This window comes from Podarcis gaigeae (assembly GCF_964106915.1).
Source record: "Podarcis gaigeae genome assembly, chromosome: 9".
In the NCBI taxonomy this organism is placed as follows: domain Eukaryota; kingdom Metazoa; phylum Chordata; class Lepidosauria; order Squamata; family Lacertidae; genus Podarcis; species Podarcis gaigeae.
This window is the reverse complement of record NC_139685.1, coordinates 45276865-45299002: the sequence shown is the minus strand read 5'-3', so window position 1 is coordinate 45299002 and position 22138 is coordinate 45276865. Positions and strand designations below refer to the sequence as shown.

General features: G+C 43.7%; 1 protein-coding gene across 2 annotated transcripts in view; it reads right to left on the bottom strand.

The window, feature by feature from the left end:
* Window positions 1-21079, bottom strand: part of ELF2 (E74 like ETS transcription factor 2) — a 42327-nt gene extending 21248 nt beyond the window's left edge. The window contains exons 1-3 of one of the 2 annotated variants that reach the window (XM_083755729.1): window positions 20705-21079; window positions 4702-4933; window positions 3345-3510 (exon numbers count right to left, since the gene is read on the bottom strand). In XM_083755729.1, coding sequence (XP_083611855.1) covers window positions 3345-3510; window positions 4702-4776 — 241 coding nt within the window. In that variant the 5' untranslated portion in view covers window positions 4777-4933; window positions 20705-21079. Of the gene's footprint in view, window positions 1-3344; window positions 3511-4701; window positions 4934-6343; window positions 6394-20704 lie in introns of those variants that run through there. The other variant, XM_083755730.1, reaches the window with a different exon arrangement.
* Window positions 21080-22138: the final 1059 nt, after the last annotated feature.

The window sequence follows — 22138 nt, the reverse complement described above, 5'->3', positions numbered from 1 at the left end:
AAAAACCTATCTAGTCTAGCATCCTGTTTTCCACACTAGCCAACCAGATACCTATGGGAAGGAGACAAGTGCCACAGCCCTTTCCCACTGCTGTTCCCTAATGACTAGTATTCAAAAGTGTGCTGCCTCTGTCTTCCAGTCCAAGGGCACAATCTAGAGTTGTGCATGGCTAGTTCATATAGCCATTTTTCTCTCTACCTCATTTCTAGCAGCATCCTCTCCATACCATATCACAAGCTCCTCTTTATGTCTCGAGAATTTTTGAAATAAGTATGGCATGTTGCATGATGGGACGAGGAGAGTGTTGGCTGGGACCAGGCTTGCTGGCAGGGGTGGATTTAGGGTTGTGTGAGTGGTGCGCACACACCGGGAGCTGAGCCAAGGGGACGCCAGCTCAAATCCTGGTAAGCAAGGCGCTGGACTTTGGGAAGGAGGTGTGAGGCTGTGACTTGATCCTTCTTCTCAAAGCTGGGTGCCTCTTTACCTGCCTTTGTGAGTGGGATTTTGGCCTTGCACAAAACACCATAATACCCAAAGTCCGCCACTGTCGCTGGATCTTGAGTAAAATACAAATCTCACCTAATTGTGGAATCTGGAGTATGCCATTTTGGTGAAGATCCACAAGCAATGCTTTTGAATGCCAAATGCTGGAAACCACAGGAGGCAAGAGTGCTCTTCTGCTCGAATCCTGCTTGCTGGTTTCCCACAAGCATCTGGTTGGCCACTGTGAGAACTGAATGCTGGACCAGATGAGCCATTGGCCTGATCCAGCAAGCAATTCTCGTGTTTTTATTCTATCAAGAGACCATAACTAATCACACGGCTAAGTGAAAGGAATTAAACAGATATTAAATTGTTGGTACTTTGTTGAACTAGAACAAATCCAAATCTTACTAATGGCAATACATTTCCAAGCTAAGCTCAAGGTATTACTGTTAGTTTACAAATCCCTAAACAACCTAGATCCAAGTTACCTGAAAGAGCACCTTGTACCTTACACACCACTCAGATTACAGAAGCCACTTGGAGAATCCTTCCTGACTGTTCCAGTTATCACTAATTAACCTAAACATTTCATTTCTACAAAAAGTTTTAGCATAGTGGCATCAGTACTATAAAACACTGTTCTAATTGAAATCAGACAGGTACCTATATTCTTGATATTTCATTACACCTGCATTTCTTTGGTTAAGCATTTATAAATAATTTGATTCAGTGTTGGTCATTTGTTTTGTATTTTATGATGTTATAAGAATTTTATTGTACATTGTTACACAATTTTTTAAATGCTGGCAATTTATAAATTCACTCATGAATAAATAAATGCAGATTTATTTACTCATTGTACTAAGTCAAAATAGATTTATAAGCCAGCTATACTTTCTATGAGTACACTAGTCTTTTAGCACATTTAAAACAGAAGCATAATATAGAAATAAATCCACAAATGCCAGTGGAACTTTCGTCTCCATAAAGTATATTTACAGTGCTAAAAATCTATCAGAGAGCAATGAAGATTAAAAATATCTTGTTACAATTTAGTTTATAGTCCTAATAAATTCACTGCCTTGCTTTTAACCAATACATTGAGTTATTAATTTAAGTCTTGCTTACACATTGAAAAGCATAAATGAAGGTGTATTGAAGATACCAAAGGAAACAGCTTTTTAGCACTTTATAAAAGTGCAAATCTCCACTCATAGTTAAGAGTTCATATTTGACATTTTCATTTCGTGTCATAAGGGAATGTGAAGTAGTTCCTACCATAGTAACACCAACTAGTTTTCCACTTCCCCTTCCCTTGCCCTCCTCCAAAAGCAGGTTGAACCATATTGACACTGATTAAACGAGAACTGTTGGCTAGATAGCCATTGTTTCCATGTTTCCATTATTAAAAGGGAAACCTCATAATCTTACCCTAAGAGACAAGCTATCTACTGGACTGGTATACAAACTGTAAAGAAAAGCATATCCTAAGCTTATTCAGATTTTATACAGGAAAGATAAGTTAGCACATTTGTGCAATATGCAGAGCAACAAGCCTAAAGACAGAATATTTTTCTACTAAATGTATTATTATTGAATTATTTCAAAGGTATACCGTATTTTTCGCACCATAGGGCGCACCGGACCATAGGGCGCACCCAGGTTTTTTTGGGGGGGGGGGAATAAAGGGGGGGAAATTATTTTCCCCCCCAGGTGCGGGGCTGGGACGGGGGAAGCTCAAGCTTCCCCCGACCCCAGCCCCCAAACAGGCAAGTCTCCGCAAGCCGTGGGAGCGCTCCCACTGCTTGCGGAGAGGTCCGCGAAGCCTGGACGCGCTGAGCTCAGCGCGCGCAGGCTTCAGCATGCAGGCAACTCTCCGCAAGCAGCGGGAGCCCAGCGCTGTCCCCGAATTTGCGGGGCTGGTGATGGGGAGGAGCAGGCTTCTCCCCCCGCCAACCTTCTAGCCAAGTCAGGGGACAGCGGGAAGGGCGCGCTGCGCCTCTCCCGCTGTCCCCCGAGTTTGCGGGGCTGGCGACGGGGAGGAGCCGGCTTCTCCCTCCCCCCCCCCCCGCCAGCATTCTAGCCAAGTCGGGGGACAGCGGGAAGGGCGCGCTGCGCCTCTCCCACTGTCTCCCGAGTTTGCGGGGCTGGCGACGGGGAGGAGCAGGCTTCTCCCCCCGCCAGCCTTCTAACCAAGTTGGGGGACAGCGGGATGGCGGTGTTCCGCCTCCCCGCTGTCCCCCGAGCTTGTGGGGCTGGCGGTGGGGCTCTCCTGAAGCCTGGAGAGCGAGAGGGGTCAGTGCGCACCGACCCCTCTTGCTCTCCAGGCTTCAGCGAAAGCCTGCATTCGCACCATAGGACGCACACACATTTCCCCTTCATTTTTGAAGGGGAAAAAGTGCGTCCTATGGTGCGAAAAATACGGTAGTTCCTGAATCAGATTTGGAAATGGCAGTTGATCTACTAATTGCAGCAGAAATGGTAACTGGCAAAGCAGGGAGAGTATAGTACTGCCAAGCTCAGATTGCTTTGAAAAAGCTGGAACCCCATCACACTAATGAATATTACATATTCCATTTTTGCTATGTTTGGGAATGATACCCTGTATCCATATAATTTACTTGCACTGTAAAATGATATAATAATGATGTTACTTGATTGAGCATGTATATATATATATATATATATATATATATATATTCCCCTTCAACAGACCTGCCTCCTCCCCATCTCCTTTTCATTAGCTGTTCCCATTAAATGGAAGGGGGAATCATCATGTGCAATTAAAACAGTAGTGATGCATACCAGCTGATTAATGTTTGCATCCTTAGGGGGTGGAAGTAAGAAAAGAGGTTTACCTGTTTTCACAGTTTCTGTCTCGATTTCCTGTTCTTCTGCAACATCTTGAAGAAGGTAAGTTTCATCATCATAAACAAAGATCTGTGCAGCATATCCTTGTTCGACTCTGGCACTTGGTACTGGCTCTACAATCACTGCTGGATATTCAGAGACTGGCTCATTCTCCTGTAGAGCACAGTAAGAGAGTGTGTTGCCATCCTAATCCAAATAATCCCTTCCATTTTCCCTTTACTGACTTGATGTCTTTCATAGCATATTAAATAAAAAGTATGTATTTAAAGGATTACAAATAAATTTAGGTATATCTGTAGGCAGAATGGGGTGGAGAGAGGGATACAATGTAGAGGCAGATACAATGTATCAACCACTAAAGCAAAGCTCATCAGAAACACACCATGAGCCACAGTATGCAAACATTGTTGCATTTAATTAACAAGCAGCCTATCATTTCCATGAACTTTGACACTTACCAAGATATATTATTACAGAAATAACTAGAAATGACATTAAGGGTTTAGTCCAAAGTTGCACGGGGACGCAGGTGGCGCTGTGGGTAAAACCTCAGCGCCTAGGGCTTGCCGATCGAAAGGTCGGCGGTTCGAATCCCTGCGGCGGGGTGCGCTCCCGCTGCTCGGTCCCAGCGCCTGCCAACCTAGCAGTTCGAAAGCACCCCTGGGTGCAAGTAGATAAATAGGGACCGCTTACTAGCGGGAAGGTAAACGGCGTTTCCGTGTGCGGCTCTGGCTCTGGCTCTGGCTCTGGCCAGAGCAGCGATGTCACGCTGGCCACGTGACCCGGAAGTGTCTCCGGACAGCGCTGGCCCCCGGCCTCTTGAGTGAGATGGGCGCACCAACCCCAGAGTCTGGCAAGACTGGCCCGTACGGGCAGGGGTACCTTTACCTTTACCTTTACCAAAGTTGCACAGTTTAAAGTCCTATCAGTTTCAATGTGATAAACATGTAGCTCAGATCTGGGCTTTTCATCACTGCTCATTCCTTTACCTTGCCCACGTATTTGAATGTTTTTAACAGATGTGTGTAATTACCAACTTATCTTGGAAGCAAGGTAGGCAAGTTCTTGTTTTTCAAAAACTGCAGTAATTCTCATAGCCCGCATATGGCTTCAGAGACTGTTCTAAATATCAAGTTATTTTAATGAATCTAGCACTTACATTCAAATAAATGCTCTGAGGCACATTCCCCCAAGGCAAAACCTGTAATCTATCTGACACAACAGTTCTCTTTTCTCCCTGAGCATGAACTAGGGCATGATCCTATCCCATTACATGTTTCATTTGTATCCACAATTAGCATTTACAAAGATCACATGAAGAAAGGTTGTACATCATTTTCTGACCTGGCCTTGAATTTGTACTCCATTGCTGTCAAACTCAAGACCTGAGCCTCCACTGTCAACTGCTGCTGATGTCATGGTGCATTCCCTGGGAAGATTAGAAGGCTAGTAGCAAAATATGTAAATCTTCTCAATGATGTTTACTGGTAACACAGAAAGCTTGAGATACAGGAACTTCGTAAACCGAGTAGAATCTTTGCAAAATCAACCTTCTTCCCTTCTGGTGCCACAAATCCTGAAAGAGGGAGCATAAAAAACATTGGTATATGCAACTATTTTTAATGCTATTGCTTATAGAAATGTGTTACAACTGTACATGAAAATAGGGCATTGGTTGACACTAATATGATCAAATAATACAGCTGTCATTTGTAAAACGTAGCCTTCCCTAATCTAGTGGCCTCCATATGTTTTGGACAAGAAGTCCCATCAGCCACAGCCAGCATGGCCAAAGGTCAGGGATGATGGGAGTTGAACCTGGAGGGCACAAGGATGAGGAAGCCTGCATCTGTTTGCCATCATATGACAGTTCCAAAATTTATACTTATGTGGAGAACTCATTCCCTTGCAATAAGTTTAACTATACAAGAATTACTTCAATTTTCAGCTACCCTTGTCTAGCGTACGTTTTTCATGCTTTGTTATTATTTCAGGAGCTACATATTCATAAATTGTTGCTTTTATTAAAGTCATACAGTAGCTGTGACCTGACCTACAGACTTTTCAATAAATAAATGCCAAATTATTCATATCCTGTGCACATGAAACCAAGCAATCTTATCTAGCTACTGCTCGGTGTAGAGCGCTGAGCTGGATCTACTACTGATATACTTCATAAGGTTTCCCCTATATTCTTACATATTTTTAAAATACTTTAATACCAACCACACTGTCTTCAATGAAATTGTAATTACAAAGATTGTCATTTACAAAAGGGAAGGATAAAGGACTCCCAACACAAATCCCCGCCACCCCCATTGCAACTGCGTCAGCAGCAAAGAGAGGCTGTCTCCTCTGTATTAAAAAGGAAGAGGGAAAGCAAACCTGGGCTCAGAAAGAGCAGGTGAAATAGGAATTTATTCTGAACCCAATTCTCCTCACTTACTTGCTTCAGGAGCAGAAGCTAGTTGTTTCTTGCTGCTGAAGCAATTAAAGGTGATGACCAAGAGGCTCCCAGGAAGCCTGTTAGCACATCCTTCCCACTGTTGTCCAATCTGACAGTTTACTGTGTTGACTAGAGGAGAAGCATGCTGTGCAAGACAATTTCCTGTCACAGCGGGCCCAGGGCTAGTGTCTGTGCACTACCCTTTACTGCCAGGCATATTCCTTGATAGCATGCATGAAGTTGTACTATGGTACCTCAGGTTAAGAACTCAATTCATTCCGGAGGTGTGTTCTTTACCTGAAACTGTTCTTAACTTGAAGTACCACTTTAGCTAATAGGGCCTCCCGCTGCCGCAGCGCTGCTGGCACACGATTTCTGTTCTCATCCGGAAGCAAAGTTCTTAACCCGAGGTACTATTTCTGGGTTAGCAGAGTCTGTAACCTGAAGCATCTGTAACCTGAGGTACCACTGTATATGTACACTCCTTGCTTAAGGGAATTCAGGGTTATGAAACATACTACAATTAGTAAAGACTATCACCTATCCTGCTTCTCCTCCATATGGACACCCTCAATGTCCCCACAGCAGACACCTACTTTACAAAACAAAATAATAATGATGATGATGATAATGTCTGTGTGGAAACATTATTTTACAACTATGTTTCAGTTGATTAGATAAGTATGCAGATTTCACTAATTTTAAGAATACTGTATTATACAATTCCACAAGTATACATTAATCAGAACGAACTGTTTCAGTTCAGTTCCCCAACTCCCAAATAACATGTATCTAAATTTATCTTTTCTATCTCACTTTCACATAGTCACTTTCTTCCTATACAATTAAGATCCAGATTTTGAACTTATAGTGTACTGTTGCAATTGTTGATTCCATATCTGACAAATTAATAAAAGCATATACTTAATGGGGGTGACTGCCCTTCTACAAAATTCAACAACAAGAATTGTATTAAATCTGGATATAATTGCTATATAATGACCAGTTAGTTTACACATCCCAAAATGTTTTCTAGTTTACAAACACATCTTGTGGAATAAAGTAGCTCCTCTGTGATACATTTTAGAGGGTATGTATGAGAAGACACATAGTTTGAGAAGCACTGGACTACCTGATGTGGTGGACTGGCATTTCCCCCAACCCCAATATGCCAGGGACTAGTATCATATTTGGTCCCTGAAGTGTCCCATCCAGCCAGGGCGGCAGCGGAGTTGTTGTGGACCAGCAACCAATGCCTCGTGAACCATCACTGGTCCATGGACCACCACTTTGAGTAGCAATGACATAGCCTATTGCTTTGCACAAGTAATCTTGCACAATTCTTTGGTTACTAAACTTTTTTGAAAAAGCACCTTGGGCTCACTACAAATCAGAATGTTGAGATCTTAACTTCAATATTTTTAAGAGATCTTAAACTGAAAATCAAAAGCACTTAAGGAGAACGGCTGAAAGGAGCTTCTTAGCTAAGAGCTGGAAAGGGTGAATTTGGTGTGTATCGTCCCTCACCAGACCAGAAACAGAAAAGTGTAACACCTTGCAAGGTTCTTGTCCTGCTTTGAGATTAGAATGGTACACAAGGAAAGTGACAAGTTGCAAGGATCAGAAGTTGCATGAGAAGTCAAAGGCATTGCTAGGCAAGAGCTAAGACATTGAACCAGCAAGCAACAAGCTCCCTACACCTTCCTTTTAAATAAAGGAATGCCTGCTGCACATCATTTATCGTGGCAAGCAAATGGGCATTCCTCCTCTTGGGCTGGCTAGCTGAGGTTTGTGAACACTGATGTCCCTGTGTTCTACGTGACAGAGATCTACTCCTAGCTCCCTTCCCTGAAGGGGGAGGCACTGGAAGGCGCTCCTCAGCAGCAAAAGCTAAGGAGGTGCATGCAGTGGCGTAGCGTGGGGGATGCAGGGGGGGCCGGCCACACCGGGCGCAACATCTGGGGGTTAGGGGGCGCAAATCCACGGGTTAGGGGGCACAAATTACTTGCCTTGCCCCGGGTGCTGACAACCCACGCTACGCCACTGGGTGCATGTCCCAGTGGTAACAGGAGGGACTTCTGAGAGTTTCCATGAGCAACTCTCAAAGGGCAGCTCTCAACCCCCTAACCAATTGGGACCCTCTGCTGGATCAGATGTCTCTTGGGATTCAGAATCCATGACAACCACCCTATTTGGACCCTCTCCAGCGTCCTCTAGCTTTCACTCCTCAAGCTCCTCCCACTCTTCAGGGTCAGACCACACTCTCCATCATACCTCCCAAACTCCTGACAAACTCACGACAGATGTGTACTTCTGGAAGCAATGAAGGGGTTACTGATAAACAACTCTAATGACCAAACATTTAGCATCAAATTTCAATGGCAATTTCCTGCATAAGTTTGAATCCTAAGTACAGTGCTGCATTGTGTATGTAAAACTCTGAACAGAAAACTGCCCAGAATTAAGCAATAGTGGGATTGACTGAATCTTGCATTTTGTGACAGCCTCTGAGTCACTGCTTTTAAAAGGGTGTGGGGAATGATTTCTGTTTTCCTCTGACGTCACTGTTTACGATCTCCATCCAGAAAATCTCACAGAGATGTGTGTATGCGTGTGTGTACACACACACACACACACACACACACACCCTACCTGTAACTCAGGATAAAACTTAATAAAGTCAGTGCTTTTTTTCTAAAAGAAAATGTTTAGGGGTACTCTCATTTTGACTCAAGAAAATCCCCATTTTATAGTTCAAATTTGGAAAAATAAATACAGTAAATGGACAAAAGTCCAAAGATTTACAAAATGTTTAGGGTTATGCGTACCCCTGCGTCGTCGTCCCCCCCTGCAGAAAAAAACACTGCATAAAGTACATATGAAGTCCATAAAAGTCTTTAAGTTTCTACAAGGCTTTGTTGTCTTGTTTTGTTTGAATAAACCACAATTTAAACTAATTGTAGGTCTATGTAGCAAGTGGTGGTTAGTTTAAACCTGGAAGCTGATAGTTTTGATCTCTTCCTCTGACACATGCTGGAAGGTAGTGGGAGTACAACTTACCGGTAAGTAGCTTTGTTCACATCAGCAGGTACCTTCTATGCCAACTTTTAAACACCTGCTGAAAACTTTTCTATTTTGCCAGGAATAGCCTAGTCAGGCAATTAAGGGTACATCCCCAAAAATGGTCTACTGAAGCTTGTTGTTTATTTCTTTTTGCTTTTAATTTGCTTTTAACTTTTTATGATGTTAATGTTCGATTTTGTTTTTATACTGTTGTAAACTGCTGTGATATATTTTTACAATACTCCAGTATATAAATATTTTTATAAATAAATAATAACACAATTTCCCCCTCTACTAAAAACATAGTAAGATGGGAGGGGGGGGGGAGATAAAATTCACACATTTCCTGATATTCCAATAGCTATCTCACTCTTAAAAAATACATACTACTTTAAAATAGATCAAATTTCCAAACCAACAAGCAGCACAGGGGATACATTAAAAAACCAGATTACTTGCTATCTCAGCAACAGAAGTTGACAAAATGCCACACACACAAAAACCAGCAGATAATTTGTTCTCAACAGCTTTGCCATTTGGGTACGTACATATCTTCTTAATCAGGTGTCTAAAGATGACCTATTCTCTAGGAAGTATGTTTGAAGTCAAGAGAGAGATGCTTACAGCTAGCATATGTTCACATTACTGTTTTTTCCACATGCATCTTTTAATGTAAGTCACTTTCCGTTACTTTGAAAGAGAAACAACTAAAATAACATAAATCTGATAGTATATGTTATAATATAATAATACAGTGCATTCGAACTGCTAGTTTTTGAAGCTGCATTCACACATTTGCCACAATTTATATCAATCCTGTAGTTTATTAACAAATAAAAGTTGTTTGATATGTTTTATCTCAAACCAACTTTAATCCAGCTAGAAAACTGAATGAGAAGCAAGCAGTATTGTGAAATACTCTAGCAGCCATAGCTTATCAACATTTCCCTTTTTTAAAGAGAAATGCCCTTATTCCGAATAGGATTCCTTGCAAGAAAAGGGAAAAGTTGCCAGCTATGCTAGCAGCTGTCACACATGCACAAGTGACAGCTTAATGTGAGTTCTGAGGGAGTTGCAACAGCTAGGGAACCCAAATCATCATCCATGTTGGGTGAAAACATATCTGCCCCATCTCTGATGTGACCACCACCACCACCACCACCACCATGCAAATGTGGCCTGAAATGTAGTGTGGGGAAAATTACCTCACTGTGTTCTAAGCTCCTAATGTGAACATACAGTAATAGATAGATAGATAGATAGATAGATAGATAGATAGATAGATAGATTCTTTATTGTCATTACACAAGTGCAACATTGTACAAGTGCAACGAAATTGGATGCCATCCCTTAAAAACAACAAAAGCAACACAACAACAACAACCAAACAAACCACATTCCAGCCACACCCACACCCACACCCATCAAACTCCCAGGTCACACTATCGAGTTACTGCATTTAAGAAGGCCACAGCTCTTGGATAGAAACTATTTTTCAGTCTATTTGTCCTTGACTTGATGTTTCTGTATCTCCTGCCAGAAGGCAGTAGTACAAACAGACTGTGTCCCGGGTGAGATGCATCCTGCAGGATATTGTTTGCTTTCCTAAGACAACGGGAACCGTACAGTTCTTCCAAAGATGGGAGGGGATGACCAATAATCATTTGGGCTGTGGTTATGACCTTCTGGAGCACCTTCCTCTTCCTAGCTGTACAGCTGGAGAACCAGGCACAAATACAGTATGTGAGAATGCTCTCTATGGAGCCTCGGTAGAAGGACACCAGCAGTCTCTCACTCAGATTGTTCTTCTTTAAAAGTCTGAGGAAATAAATTCTCTGCTGGGCCTTCTTCACCAGAGCAGTAGTATTTGCGCTCCAAGTCATGCCCTGATCGATAGTCACTCCCAAAAACCTGAATTCCGCCACCCTCTCCACCCGTTCCCCGTTGATATACAAGGGCTGAATGTCCGCCTTTTTTTTCCTGTAATCCACCACCAATTCCTTGGTCTCTCCACACCAAGCACAAAGCCGCTCCACCTCGTCCCGATAGGCGGACTCATCCCCTCCTGAAATGAGCCCCACCACCGTAGTGTCATCAGCAAACTTGATGATTTTGTTGCTGGAATAAATGGCTGTACAATCATACGTATAGAGAGTATAGAGCAGGGGACTCAACACACAACCCTGTGGTGAGCCGGTGTTAAGGCTAAGGGCTGTGGACATATGTGACCCTACTCTAACCCTCTGAGAACGTTCTGACAAAAAGTCCAAAACCCAGAGACAGGTGGAGTTGGAGAGTCCAATCGCCTCTAGCTTGGATACCAGTCTATGGGGGAGGATAGTGTTAAAAGCAGAGCTAAAATCCACAAACAGCAGCCTCACATAACTCCCCGGCTGCTCCAGATGGAACAGAGCAGCATGGAGAGTGGTAGTGATAGCGTCTTCCGTGGATCTATTTGCCCTGTATGCAAACTGGTAGTTGTCAAAAGTTGATGGAAGACAGGAAATAATGTGACGGCGCACCAGTTTCTCAAAACACTTCATGATGATTGGAGTCAGTGCAACTGGTCTGTAGTCGTTCAGACTACTGATTGTGGATTTTTTAGGCAGAGGAACAATAGTTGACGACTTCAGGCAGGGTGGGACAATAGACTGGTGTAAGGACTTGTTGAAGATCTTAGTAAAGACCCTCGCCAGCTGATCCGCACAGCCCTTCAACACCTTTCCCGTGATGCCATCAGGTCCAGCAGCCTTCCTCGGATTCACCATCCTCAATACCTGTCTCACCTCATGCTCCTCTACAGTGAATGAGGGGCCCCTATGGGCTGGTGGCTGTAATACCGGCGTCTCAGGTGGCTCCTTCTCGAAGCGAGCAAAGAAGAAGTTAAGCTCCTCCGCCAGCAAAGGGTCACCGTCGACAGCACCAAGGTTAGGTTTGTAGTTGGTAGTATGCTGAATCCCCTGCAAATGTATTTTGAGGTAACCTTTTGGCCCCAGTTTGAGTGTCAATTACTCAGTTTGGGGGCAGCACAAAATGTAGGATTGGCGGTACAAAACTAGCACAAAACTTTGGCATCAGTTTGGAAAGGACCCAAAATTTTGGGGTCACGTGTTAATGAAGCTCTAGTTATCTATAGCATGACTGGAGTTGTAAGGCCAGGAAGACTGAAGCAACAAAGGATGATTCTTTGAAGGCATGCTTAACTTTTTAATGGATTGCTTAATAGTTTGCATGGATAATTAGCTGAGGAGATAGTTATGGCTACACTTTATTTGTGCAAAATCTGCTCCTAAAGAGGAAATAGCAATTTTAAAAACATGTGCTTCCAAACGCTACTCAGAAAGAAACTTGGAGAAGGTGGCTTCTATGCTGGAATCTTAGCATGTGATATGCACAGAGTAAGCCCCATTGAACTCAAACTGACTTTGAATACGATCAGACTATCAGTAGGTAGGTAAAGATCTGAATACAAGAGCCTATTGGATTCCTTAGCCTGAGGGACAACTTCACATACTGCTGGAAAAGCATGCTATGTTCCTTTTTCTTCCTCTACAGTTAGTCTCAGTCTTAGCAAGGAATGATCCCTGCAGCTGGGACTCAGAGTGGTTATTAACCCATATCCTGGATTCTTCTGAAGTGTGACTGAGCGATCAAATTTTGTCAATATATCATACAAGACAAGATGTTTTCCTCTCTGCCTTTCCTGAGCAATACCCTCAAAGGGAAAAGAACTGAAGTTATCAAGCTCCATACTGTTTACACTACACAAGATCTGTTGAAGCAAAAGAGATACAAATCAGATGCCTTTTATGGCTTCTGGTTGCCCCAAGTGATGTAAAGCCTCAAGGTCAGACACAACTGTTCTCTCAGTAAGTGTAATTAGCATTTGTGGGAACAACATCAAATTATTCATGACTAGTTTTTGAAGACTAAATTCCTTTTTGTACTCACATAGGCTTCAGTTTGCATAAGCCATTAAATTCCACTAAGAAATCACGCACTCTATAGGGGAAATAGAGTAAAAGTAATATTAACGTTTGCTTGGAAATACAGGCAACTTTTCGTTTATGCATGGGTTGCGTTTAGAGGCACCATGCACATCAGCAGGACACACACAAGTGCCCTTGCTGTGCAGGAAATGGCACACATGTCAGCAGTCACACAAATACTGAATGTACACAAATAAGGAATTGCCTGTATATAAAAACTAGGCACAGATCAAAATTTCATACTATGTACCCTCCTCCACCTGACCCACTATGCACTGCTTCCAGACATTGATTCTGAACAGACATAGAAACACCTAGGTGTTCAGTGACTAAAATATAGTGTTAGATGTCAGCCTGTTGATGATGCATCATTCCAACACTGCACATTATCTCACCCAATAGTTTCATATGGATGTCAAACAAAATCAGAACCAACACCAATCCACTTGGGACTGAGCAACAAAATGTCTAGAGGGCTGAGGTAGCATCCCTAGTAACCACATTCTGCATTTAACAGACACAAAAGATTTGAACCACTGGAGAAAAAGACTCATTACCCCATTTAAGAACTGAAGCCATTGCAAAACAGCATAATTAGCAGCATCTGCAACACCAAAAGCTGCTGAGCATTTGACTACTATCAACACTCCTGCATTGCCTCAAGATGAAGATACTCTCCTACTGCAATCACATACTCCCAGTGCTTCTCCAGGAAAAGGGAAGCTAGATGCAGACAAGTCTAAAGGTAGTTAAATCACCACTGCATACTTCTATATTTATTATTTTACTTCCTGTGTTTATGAGATGCCTTGTAAATTAAATTATCTAGGCAAGTGGTTCCAAATTGGTGGTCCATGTAACCCACCTAGGGGATCTGTGGCACCATTTATATAACAAAAACTACCATAGAAATTTCAAAAATTTCAAAAATATGGGGTCCATGGCTTGGCTTTTTAAAAACAGGGCATCCACAGTACAGTACTTAGCTATTTGGGAACCACTTATCTAGACATTTTTCATAATAAACATAAACAGTTAAACTGTACTGCTTGAGACACCTACATAAAAACCAAATACAAATAATGATGACTTCTTGAGAAAGTGACAAACCACTACCTTCTTAAGGACTAATAGGTCACTATCCTGCTCTCTAGGGAGACATTACACAATCTATTGGTTGTTCCTAACTGACTTTAATATCCATGTGAGTCAAGGTATGTGGGGTGGCCTTCACAGTATCAGGCAACCAGTACCCTTAACAGAATTGTTGTGTTCAAGTCACAGCATAGAACTAAGAAAGGACAGAGATCATCGCTGGCTCACCTTTTGGTAGAGAACATTATTGGCATAGAAGACCTTCCCTAACCAGAAGAAACCCACTGGATGTGATTCAGGGGATATAATTGTGGCCAAAAAGGTAGATTTCATTGCTGACATCACTCAACTCATGGGCCTGCAAACAGACTCCACTGCATGCTTCATCAGATTCAGCCATTCTTTCAACAGCACTGCTCAGGAAGTTTAATTTTACACTACTCCTCACTAAACCAAACAGCCAAGTTGACCCAAGTGGATCAGTCTCCAATGGTGGACCATCTCCATAAGTCCCCCATCAATCTGAAGATGTGGAAGCCTGTTTTACACAGGAAGACAGTAATCACCAGAACCAATCATGACAATGTGTTGCTATCAATATATGCATAATATTTTAGGTTTAACTTTTCATCTGCATTGGTGGAGGAAGATACTAAAAACAAGACAGGGATGAGAAAAGTTAGAACACACATTTTTCCTTATGGTCCAACTGTGTGAGGCAGCGGGGACAAAGAACACTCAAATATTTTTTCTTTCAGAATGAAGGTATGGCTATTTTCAGAGGGGTGGCTTTGTTACTGTGCTAAAGCAAAAGAATAACAAAGCCATGAGCTTCTGTAGGAGAGAGCCCTTTTTTCATCATTACTGATGATTTAGAGTAAAATTTCAAAGAGTCTTGTGGTACCCAAAAGACTAACAAACGTGTGGATTAAAGTCCACTTCATCAGATGCATGTTATACCAGCTTGGAAGGTACATAGCTGGGGGGGGGGGATAATATAATTACATAAATGCATTATGTGGATGTTCCATTTTTGTTTTTCTCTTTGAAAAAAGAGGGTATTTTTTTTTTCATTTCTGCTCAACAGTCCTGAGCCAAAAAAAATGTGACCTTCCTTTTTTGTTTACCACAGTAATGAGTGTGTCTATTTGCACATTTTATTTTTTCCTATTTGTCAGCTGGCAAAAGACATGCATTTTTGCTCCGAAGTAACTACCACCATGCTCAACAGAACTTACTCTCATGTAAATGTGCAAAGATTACAGGCCAAGCAGGGCTTATTGCTGGATAAATATACATAGGCTTGGGGCTGTTAGGAGGCATCCTTGTGCAGGTCTATTTCAAACACTGCGTATATTTATAACTACTGTAAGCGTTTAAATAAAACAAACGTTTTATACATGGAATATTTAAAGGATTTTATATCCCTCTGAAACAACTGGGGTTGCATTGGATTGCATTGTACCACCAAAAAATTATACCGGTACTTTATCCCATAAATACAACAAACCAGATATTTCAAGGTAGTATTTTACATGGCAACTACTACATAAAATATGAACAATGAATTTCATATCCTTGAGATAAGAAACAGAAGGTTTGATACTACCACATAGAAAGTTTTTTCTACAAAAAAACAGAAGTTTGTTCACTCATTCAAAATCTCCAGAAATTTCACATCTCTGACAAAGACAATGTAAATGAAATAACAAAGAGTAAATTAAAATTAAGTCCATAGTCCATATACACATCATTATGACTTCTCCCCAAGAATGACCAGCTGACAAACTGGCTACAATTACCATGCAAAAAAGCAAAGAAAATGACATTCAGGTTTATATAAAACCGATAGAAATAACATTGCCTCCCCTTGCTTTAGATTCATTTTCCGCAAAAGACAGTTAAGTACAGTACTGTAGCTTGTTTTTTGAAGGCAGTGGGACTTTAGCTCTTTTGTTAAGTCGAATCATTATTAGCTATATACCGGTACCTTATCTATGGTAAAAACTTGAAAGCAGCATGTACCCTGCACGTACAAGGTCAAACTTAACCACACAGAAACTTTAAAGACACACAGAGAGAAAGAGAGTGTGTGTGTACTGCCTGTTGACTATAGATATTTGGAGGATTTGGTTTTATATAAAAAAATTAAGGCCCACTGCAGTCTTCTGTTTTTCATTTCTAAATGCAGGGTATTCAAATTAATAGGTGTTGTTTTCATTCCTACAGATGATTGGTGGTTCGGGAATCAAAGGCAGCTTGTACCAGTGGCACCTGTACTGTTGCCTTTTTGTTGTTATTTGGTTTTTAACAAATATAAGAGTTATCAGACTCCTGTACCACCAACAGCTGCAGAGCAGAGATAATTTCAGCAGTGCAGCATCTCTCATCCCTGCAAGTTACATCTGCTGAAATCTCCCCTTTCTACACAGCTGTTAAAGTTGCAGGAGCCCTGCTATTCTCATTTGCACCTGATCATCCTAGAGAAAAAGAAAGACATATGCAATAAATAATGTAAACTGGGTCTCATATTACAGGTTGGGATTAAAGGTCGGTCTTGGGTATGCTAAGACTGAAGAATACTGCCACAATGATATACCAATGTAATAAAGATGTATTTCAAGACAATTGCAAAACTGTGTGGATATAACACAAGGAGAATTGCATTTCAGTGTCAGACACTGTCTGATGATTACTTTAATATTCAGAAAATTGTACAGTATCTATAGACACACTGCTTGATTTTTTTATTTTAAAAAAACCCTCCAAGAGGTTCACAAAAAAAATTAAATTTGTTTGCAAAAAAAGTTACAAACAAATATATAAAACATTCAAAAGATGAATTAAAATCAACAATGGCTAAATAAATAAAATGTGTATAATTTCCACATGTCTGATTAGGCTTCCCTAAACAAATATGTTTTAAGCAGGTGCCAAAAAGAGTATAACAAAGGCACCTGATGTCCATAAGCAAAGAGTTCCAAATGTAGGTGCGGCCACACTAAAATATCCAAGTGTGGAACAGGTATTGCATGGCACCTTTTAACATTGTCAGTTCTGCATATCATAGTGGTTCAGTGAGCATATATAGAGTAAGGCAATCCTAATAGTAACACCTTGAACTTAGCAACAGGTAACCAGCACAGATTTATATGCTGTCAGGGTCTCACTCCTGTCCACAACAATGCTGTAGCACTTTGCACTAACCGCAGATCAAGCACAAGGGAAGCTCCAATAGCCTGCATTATAGTAATCCAATCCAATCCAACTACTGTGGTCAAGCTCTCCCAGAGTCCAGTTGCACCAGTTGCAACTGGTAAAGGGTGTTTCTAACCACGGAGGCTACCTATGCCTCCACTGACAAAACTGGATCCAGAAACACCCCCAAACCGTATCTGCTCCCTCAGGAGGAGTGCAACCCTGTCAAGGGCAGTCAAGTGTCCAATTTCTCAGCCACAGGAGCCACTCAACCAATACCTCTGCCTTGCTAGGATTCAAGCTCTATTTATTTCCCCTCATCCTTCCCACCACTGCATCCAGGCACCAGTCCAGGGCCCACACAGCCTTTCTTGATTCAGGTGTTATAGAGAAACAGAGATTAGTATTATCAACATACCGATGGTACCTTGGCCAAAAACTCCAAAGACCACTTGCAGCAGGTTCATGCAGACATTAAGCAGTGCTGGAGACAGAATAGTGTCCTGTGGCACCTCATAGTGTAACTTTCAAGTGATTGAAAAGCACTCTCCCAGTACGTTGTCCCGAAGGTTGGACCAGAATCCCTGTAATACAGTGTCGCCACCAACCTCCCCACCCCCCAGTTCCCATGCCACAGAGCCAGTCTAGCAGGGTAACCATGGCCAATGGTATCAAAAGCCACAGAGATCAAGAAGCAGAAGAAAGACAGAACTTTTGTCCTGCTCTCTGCTAAAGGTCATCATTCGTACATGCACACACCTACTACCAGTTGTGGTTGGGATGAAAAAGTTATCATTTTAGCTGGTATCTACAGAAGCAAGAGTGGGGCTCTTTTCCCTGTGGAAAAACTTGCATGGGTGGGGGTGGGGAATGGGTAGCATAACAGATGCAACCCTTACACTAAGCTGCATTCAAGCTGCACAAAAGTCAGTGGTTTTCTCTCCAACCCCGTCTAAACAAGTAAGCTTCCCCGCAGTTCAAGGACACATTCCAATGAAGTAAAGCAATTGGGGAGGTTGAATAGCAGGGCCAGTCAGAGGCATGACCTAGGGAGAGTCCCAAGGACTGGAGAGAGATGGCTCCCCCAGACAGAAGGGTCCCACTCCTGTACCAAACTGGGCTGCATTCAAGTTCCATTGATTTCAATAAGAATTATACCATGACTAAATGCTTTTGTTGGGACCCAAGTGTAAGTCTGGATCCAACACTCAATTTATGGTTCATTTCTGCTCAAGGTATACAGATAATGTGCATAATGGTTTGTTTTAACTAATAATATTTTTTTAAAAAAAAACAGCATATACTGATACAAACACAAGAGCGACAGAAAAAGATGCAAACAAGTGAATCACATGAACAAAGACAAGAAAATTGGACTTAAAGTTTCTTTTAAAATTGCTCTAATTGCTTGATAAATCAGCCTCAGCAATACAATTTTATACACATGCTGACACATGATTTTGCAGAATATCCTTAAGCGACAGATGCATTTTCTTCCATCCAAATATTCCAGTAGCACTTGAAAAATTAAAATAGAGATCAATGTCATTGATCTCTATTGTCAACACCACAATTACAACTGTCATGAAATTTAACACTATTTGTATGTCTATATGCTATAGCTGATACTGTACATCTCTTGCACAGCCTGCATGCTAAACTACTAATAATTACTTTGAAATTCAAGTCTCTTGTCATCTTACATCTATTTCAAAAAAATTCTTTCAATCCTTTAAAATATAATTTAAATGTACAATAAGGAGGTCCACTTTCATTATGATTTCTTCGTCTCAATCCTTTACAATTTACTTCAGCAACATGTGGATATGAGCAAGTACTTCCACTAAACAAGTCCCACAAAGTAATGACAGCTGAAAAGAGTTGCAACCATATGAGGTGCAAATCTCCCACCTCCTTCCAGAAACTAAGGAGTACCGGTTCCTTTTAGTTACCAGTAGCACTAGGTCGTTTAGAATAAGTGAGATTTCCCTCTCAGGTCCCATGACCACCACCAACAACAAAGGCAAGCCATCGCTTCATCGAACTACTCGACTAATAAAGAACCTCTATCAAACAGCTAAGAGAACATGTCAGGACATATTTACAACAGCTCCTCCCTTAAAATACCGTCACGTGCAGAGGCCAGTGCTCCACATCCGTTCTTCGTAGACGTGGAAAATATTTGTAAGCCACGCGGGTACAAGGTTGTTTTTGTTTTGTTTAACGGGGGGGGGCGCAGTCTATCTTTCACAGCCACGAAGGAAAGCGCTCTGATAACAGAAGCAGCCTTAACCGACGCTCCACCAAGGATGTGCATATGCAAGTCTTATCCGGGAAAGGGAGGCAACCTCGACACCAGAAACTGAAAGTAAAGGCTTGCGGGGGAGGGCGGAGAGGCCAGCAGAGCCATCCCAACTGACAGGGGACGCGCGGATGGAGCTGCCTCCCTTCCAGGCAGCGGCGGCGGCGATGGCCTCGCTTACCCCACACATCCCCTCCCTTCCTAGAACCATCAACAAAGCCGAGCCTGCACGGATGGCGGGGGGTGGGGGGAGGTGGGGTGGGGAGGGGACGACTTTCTAGTACTGTACAGTGTTTTTCAGATACCCTTTTTGCGCTTTGTAGGCAATTCCTTCCGATGTCTCCCCCCAGCACCACCACGACTCATGTATCCCGCAAATATTCAAATAGATTATTGGGGGGGGGGTGAGGGGAGAGAAGATGACACTGTTTCTGCACTCCAGCCCCAGACAGACCCAAAAAGCCAAAAACCTGACAGACCAGCTTTCCCTTGGTTTAATCGCACATCCCTCAGAGGATTTCCTTTCCCCGTTGCCATTCCCCTCCACTTGCACGCAGCATACACAATTGCACAATCGCTCGGCGAGGAAAGGGAGGGGTCCCGCAAGGACTCCGAGGGGACTTTCCAGGGCCAGTCTATGCCCAGCCTCCCTCCCCTGACCCGGGAAGACTTCCATTTACACACACACACTTATATAAGCCGATGGAGGGATGGCACTGACAAGAGCAGGGTCTCCCCCTCCCCCCGCCCCACGCAACTGAAGGGGGTCCCTTCGGGGATTTTCCAGCCTGCGCCCGGCGTCCCTTTGCCCGCCTTGCGCTGTTCGTGCTTCCAGGTCACAAACGTGAAGAGGGGGAAAGACCCGGGTGCGAGGACAAGAGACCGATTATCTCCCCTCCCCCCCAACCAAAAAAACTCCGGTCTTCCCGATGAGGTCGACCCTAATGATGGGGCGGGGGGGGGGGCGAGAGAGACCTCCGTCCCTCGACTTCCCATCTACGGGCCCATCCGCTCTTCAAGCGGGGCGGGCAAAGCGAGGGGTCTGTGCCCCTCAGCCGCCACCGAGGCCGGGTTTCAGCCCCGGAGCTCCCGCTGCCATTTCTCCGCGGGCCGAAAGAGCTCCGCAACGTCGCCTCCGACCGACAGGAGCGCGTCGGGGGCCGAGGAAGAGCCGAGTGACCCCCGGGACTCAGCCCTTCGCTTTCCTACCGCCGCCTCCCCCCCCCCCCCGCCAGTGCTTCCCTCCCGCCTTACCTTGTTTATGTGTCAAAGGGAAACGTCACGTCGCCGCCGCTTTCCCCTCTCTCAGGCCGAAACAGCGGCGGGAGGAAAACAGCCGGCAGCAGCGGCGGCGGCAGCAACAGCCAGGAGAAAACCAGCTCGCGAGGAGGCGGAGGGAAAGAGGGAGAGACGGAGAGGGAGGGCAGCTCGCTCGAAGCAGCAGCAGCAGCAGCCGCCCAACGCCGGGGGAGGAGACACGAGGAGCGGGAGGAGGGACGGAGGGAGGGATCTGCGCCCAAGAGATACAGCCTCGGCTGCCCGCCCTCCTCCCCGGCGCCGCGCGCGAGGGCGGCCCTCGGCCTCCCCTTCTGCACATGCTCGCGCACCTGAGGCGCCTCCGCCGAAGGGGCGTGGGCCCTCGCGCCCGCCCCGTGGCCTGGCTGGCGGCGACCGCCGCTCCTGTTGTTCTTTTCGCCCAGCAGCAGCAGCAGCAGCAAACTGGCCCGGCTTGGTAGGCTTCTCCTTCTCTCTGTCTCGCACAAACTGACTGACTGACTAGCTTGCTGCATCGTGAGGAAATGCAGGTTCCATCTAGGGTGGCCCCCTGTGTGCCCCGTCTAAAATTGCCCAACTGCCCCCCACCCACAAGGCAGCCTTAAGGGAGAAGATGGCTCTGAGGAACCCGCTTGTTTGCAGGGGGTGGGATTTAGCGCACGCATGCTTGGGATTATTATTTATTGAATTTATATACCGCCTTTCATCCAAAGATGCCAGGGCGGTTTACTGCAATGAGAACACAAAATAACAATAACCAGTACGTCTCATTAAACTTGTATGGGACTTAGGTCTGAGTGGGCAGGTTTAGGATCCTACTGCATAGCTGAAATCCATGGGAAACCTCAGGCCTAGGGTCTGGATGCAGTCCTCCAGGACTTTATATTTGTCTAGTTCTGGAGACTTTCCGCAGGAAGCAGCCCGCCCTCAGAGCTTGATCCCTGCCCTCCTTGAGTGCTTTTGCTTGGATGGAATGTGTCCTTAAGTTGTAATGGGTGTATAGAAATATCAGCCTTTTACATGGCTGGGCTGTGAGACCTAGTGTTCAAATGTAAGAGTTGCATATGTTGGCTCCACCATCTCTTGTCTCTGGCCCTACCCATAAGTAGGCATCTGATTCCCAGAAAGTTACCCACAAGACCATGCTTTACCCACCCTCAGGGTAAAAAAAGGCTCTGGTTATATGCTGTTACTTGGAAGTAGCACCATTGGTCCCAGCAGAACACATTTCTGTATAAACATGAATAGGCTTTGGCTGCACAGCTGTGTAGAGAATTTGGACTTTGGGCAGGTACTAGAGGCATTTAACAGTTGCTACTTTCCCTTCGTTTAATTGTAAGTGCTTCATCTGTTTGAGGTCAATATGCTAGTCATCCATTAAGCAGAGGACGTACTCCCAACTGTGTTGGCCAT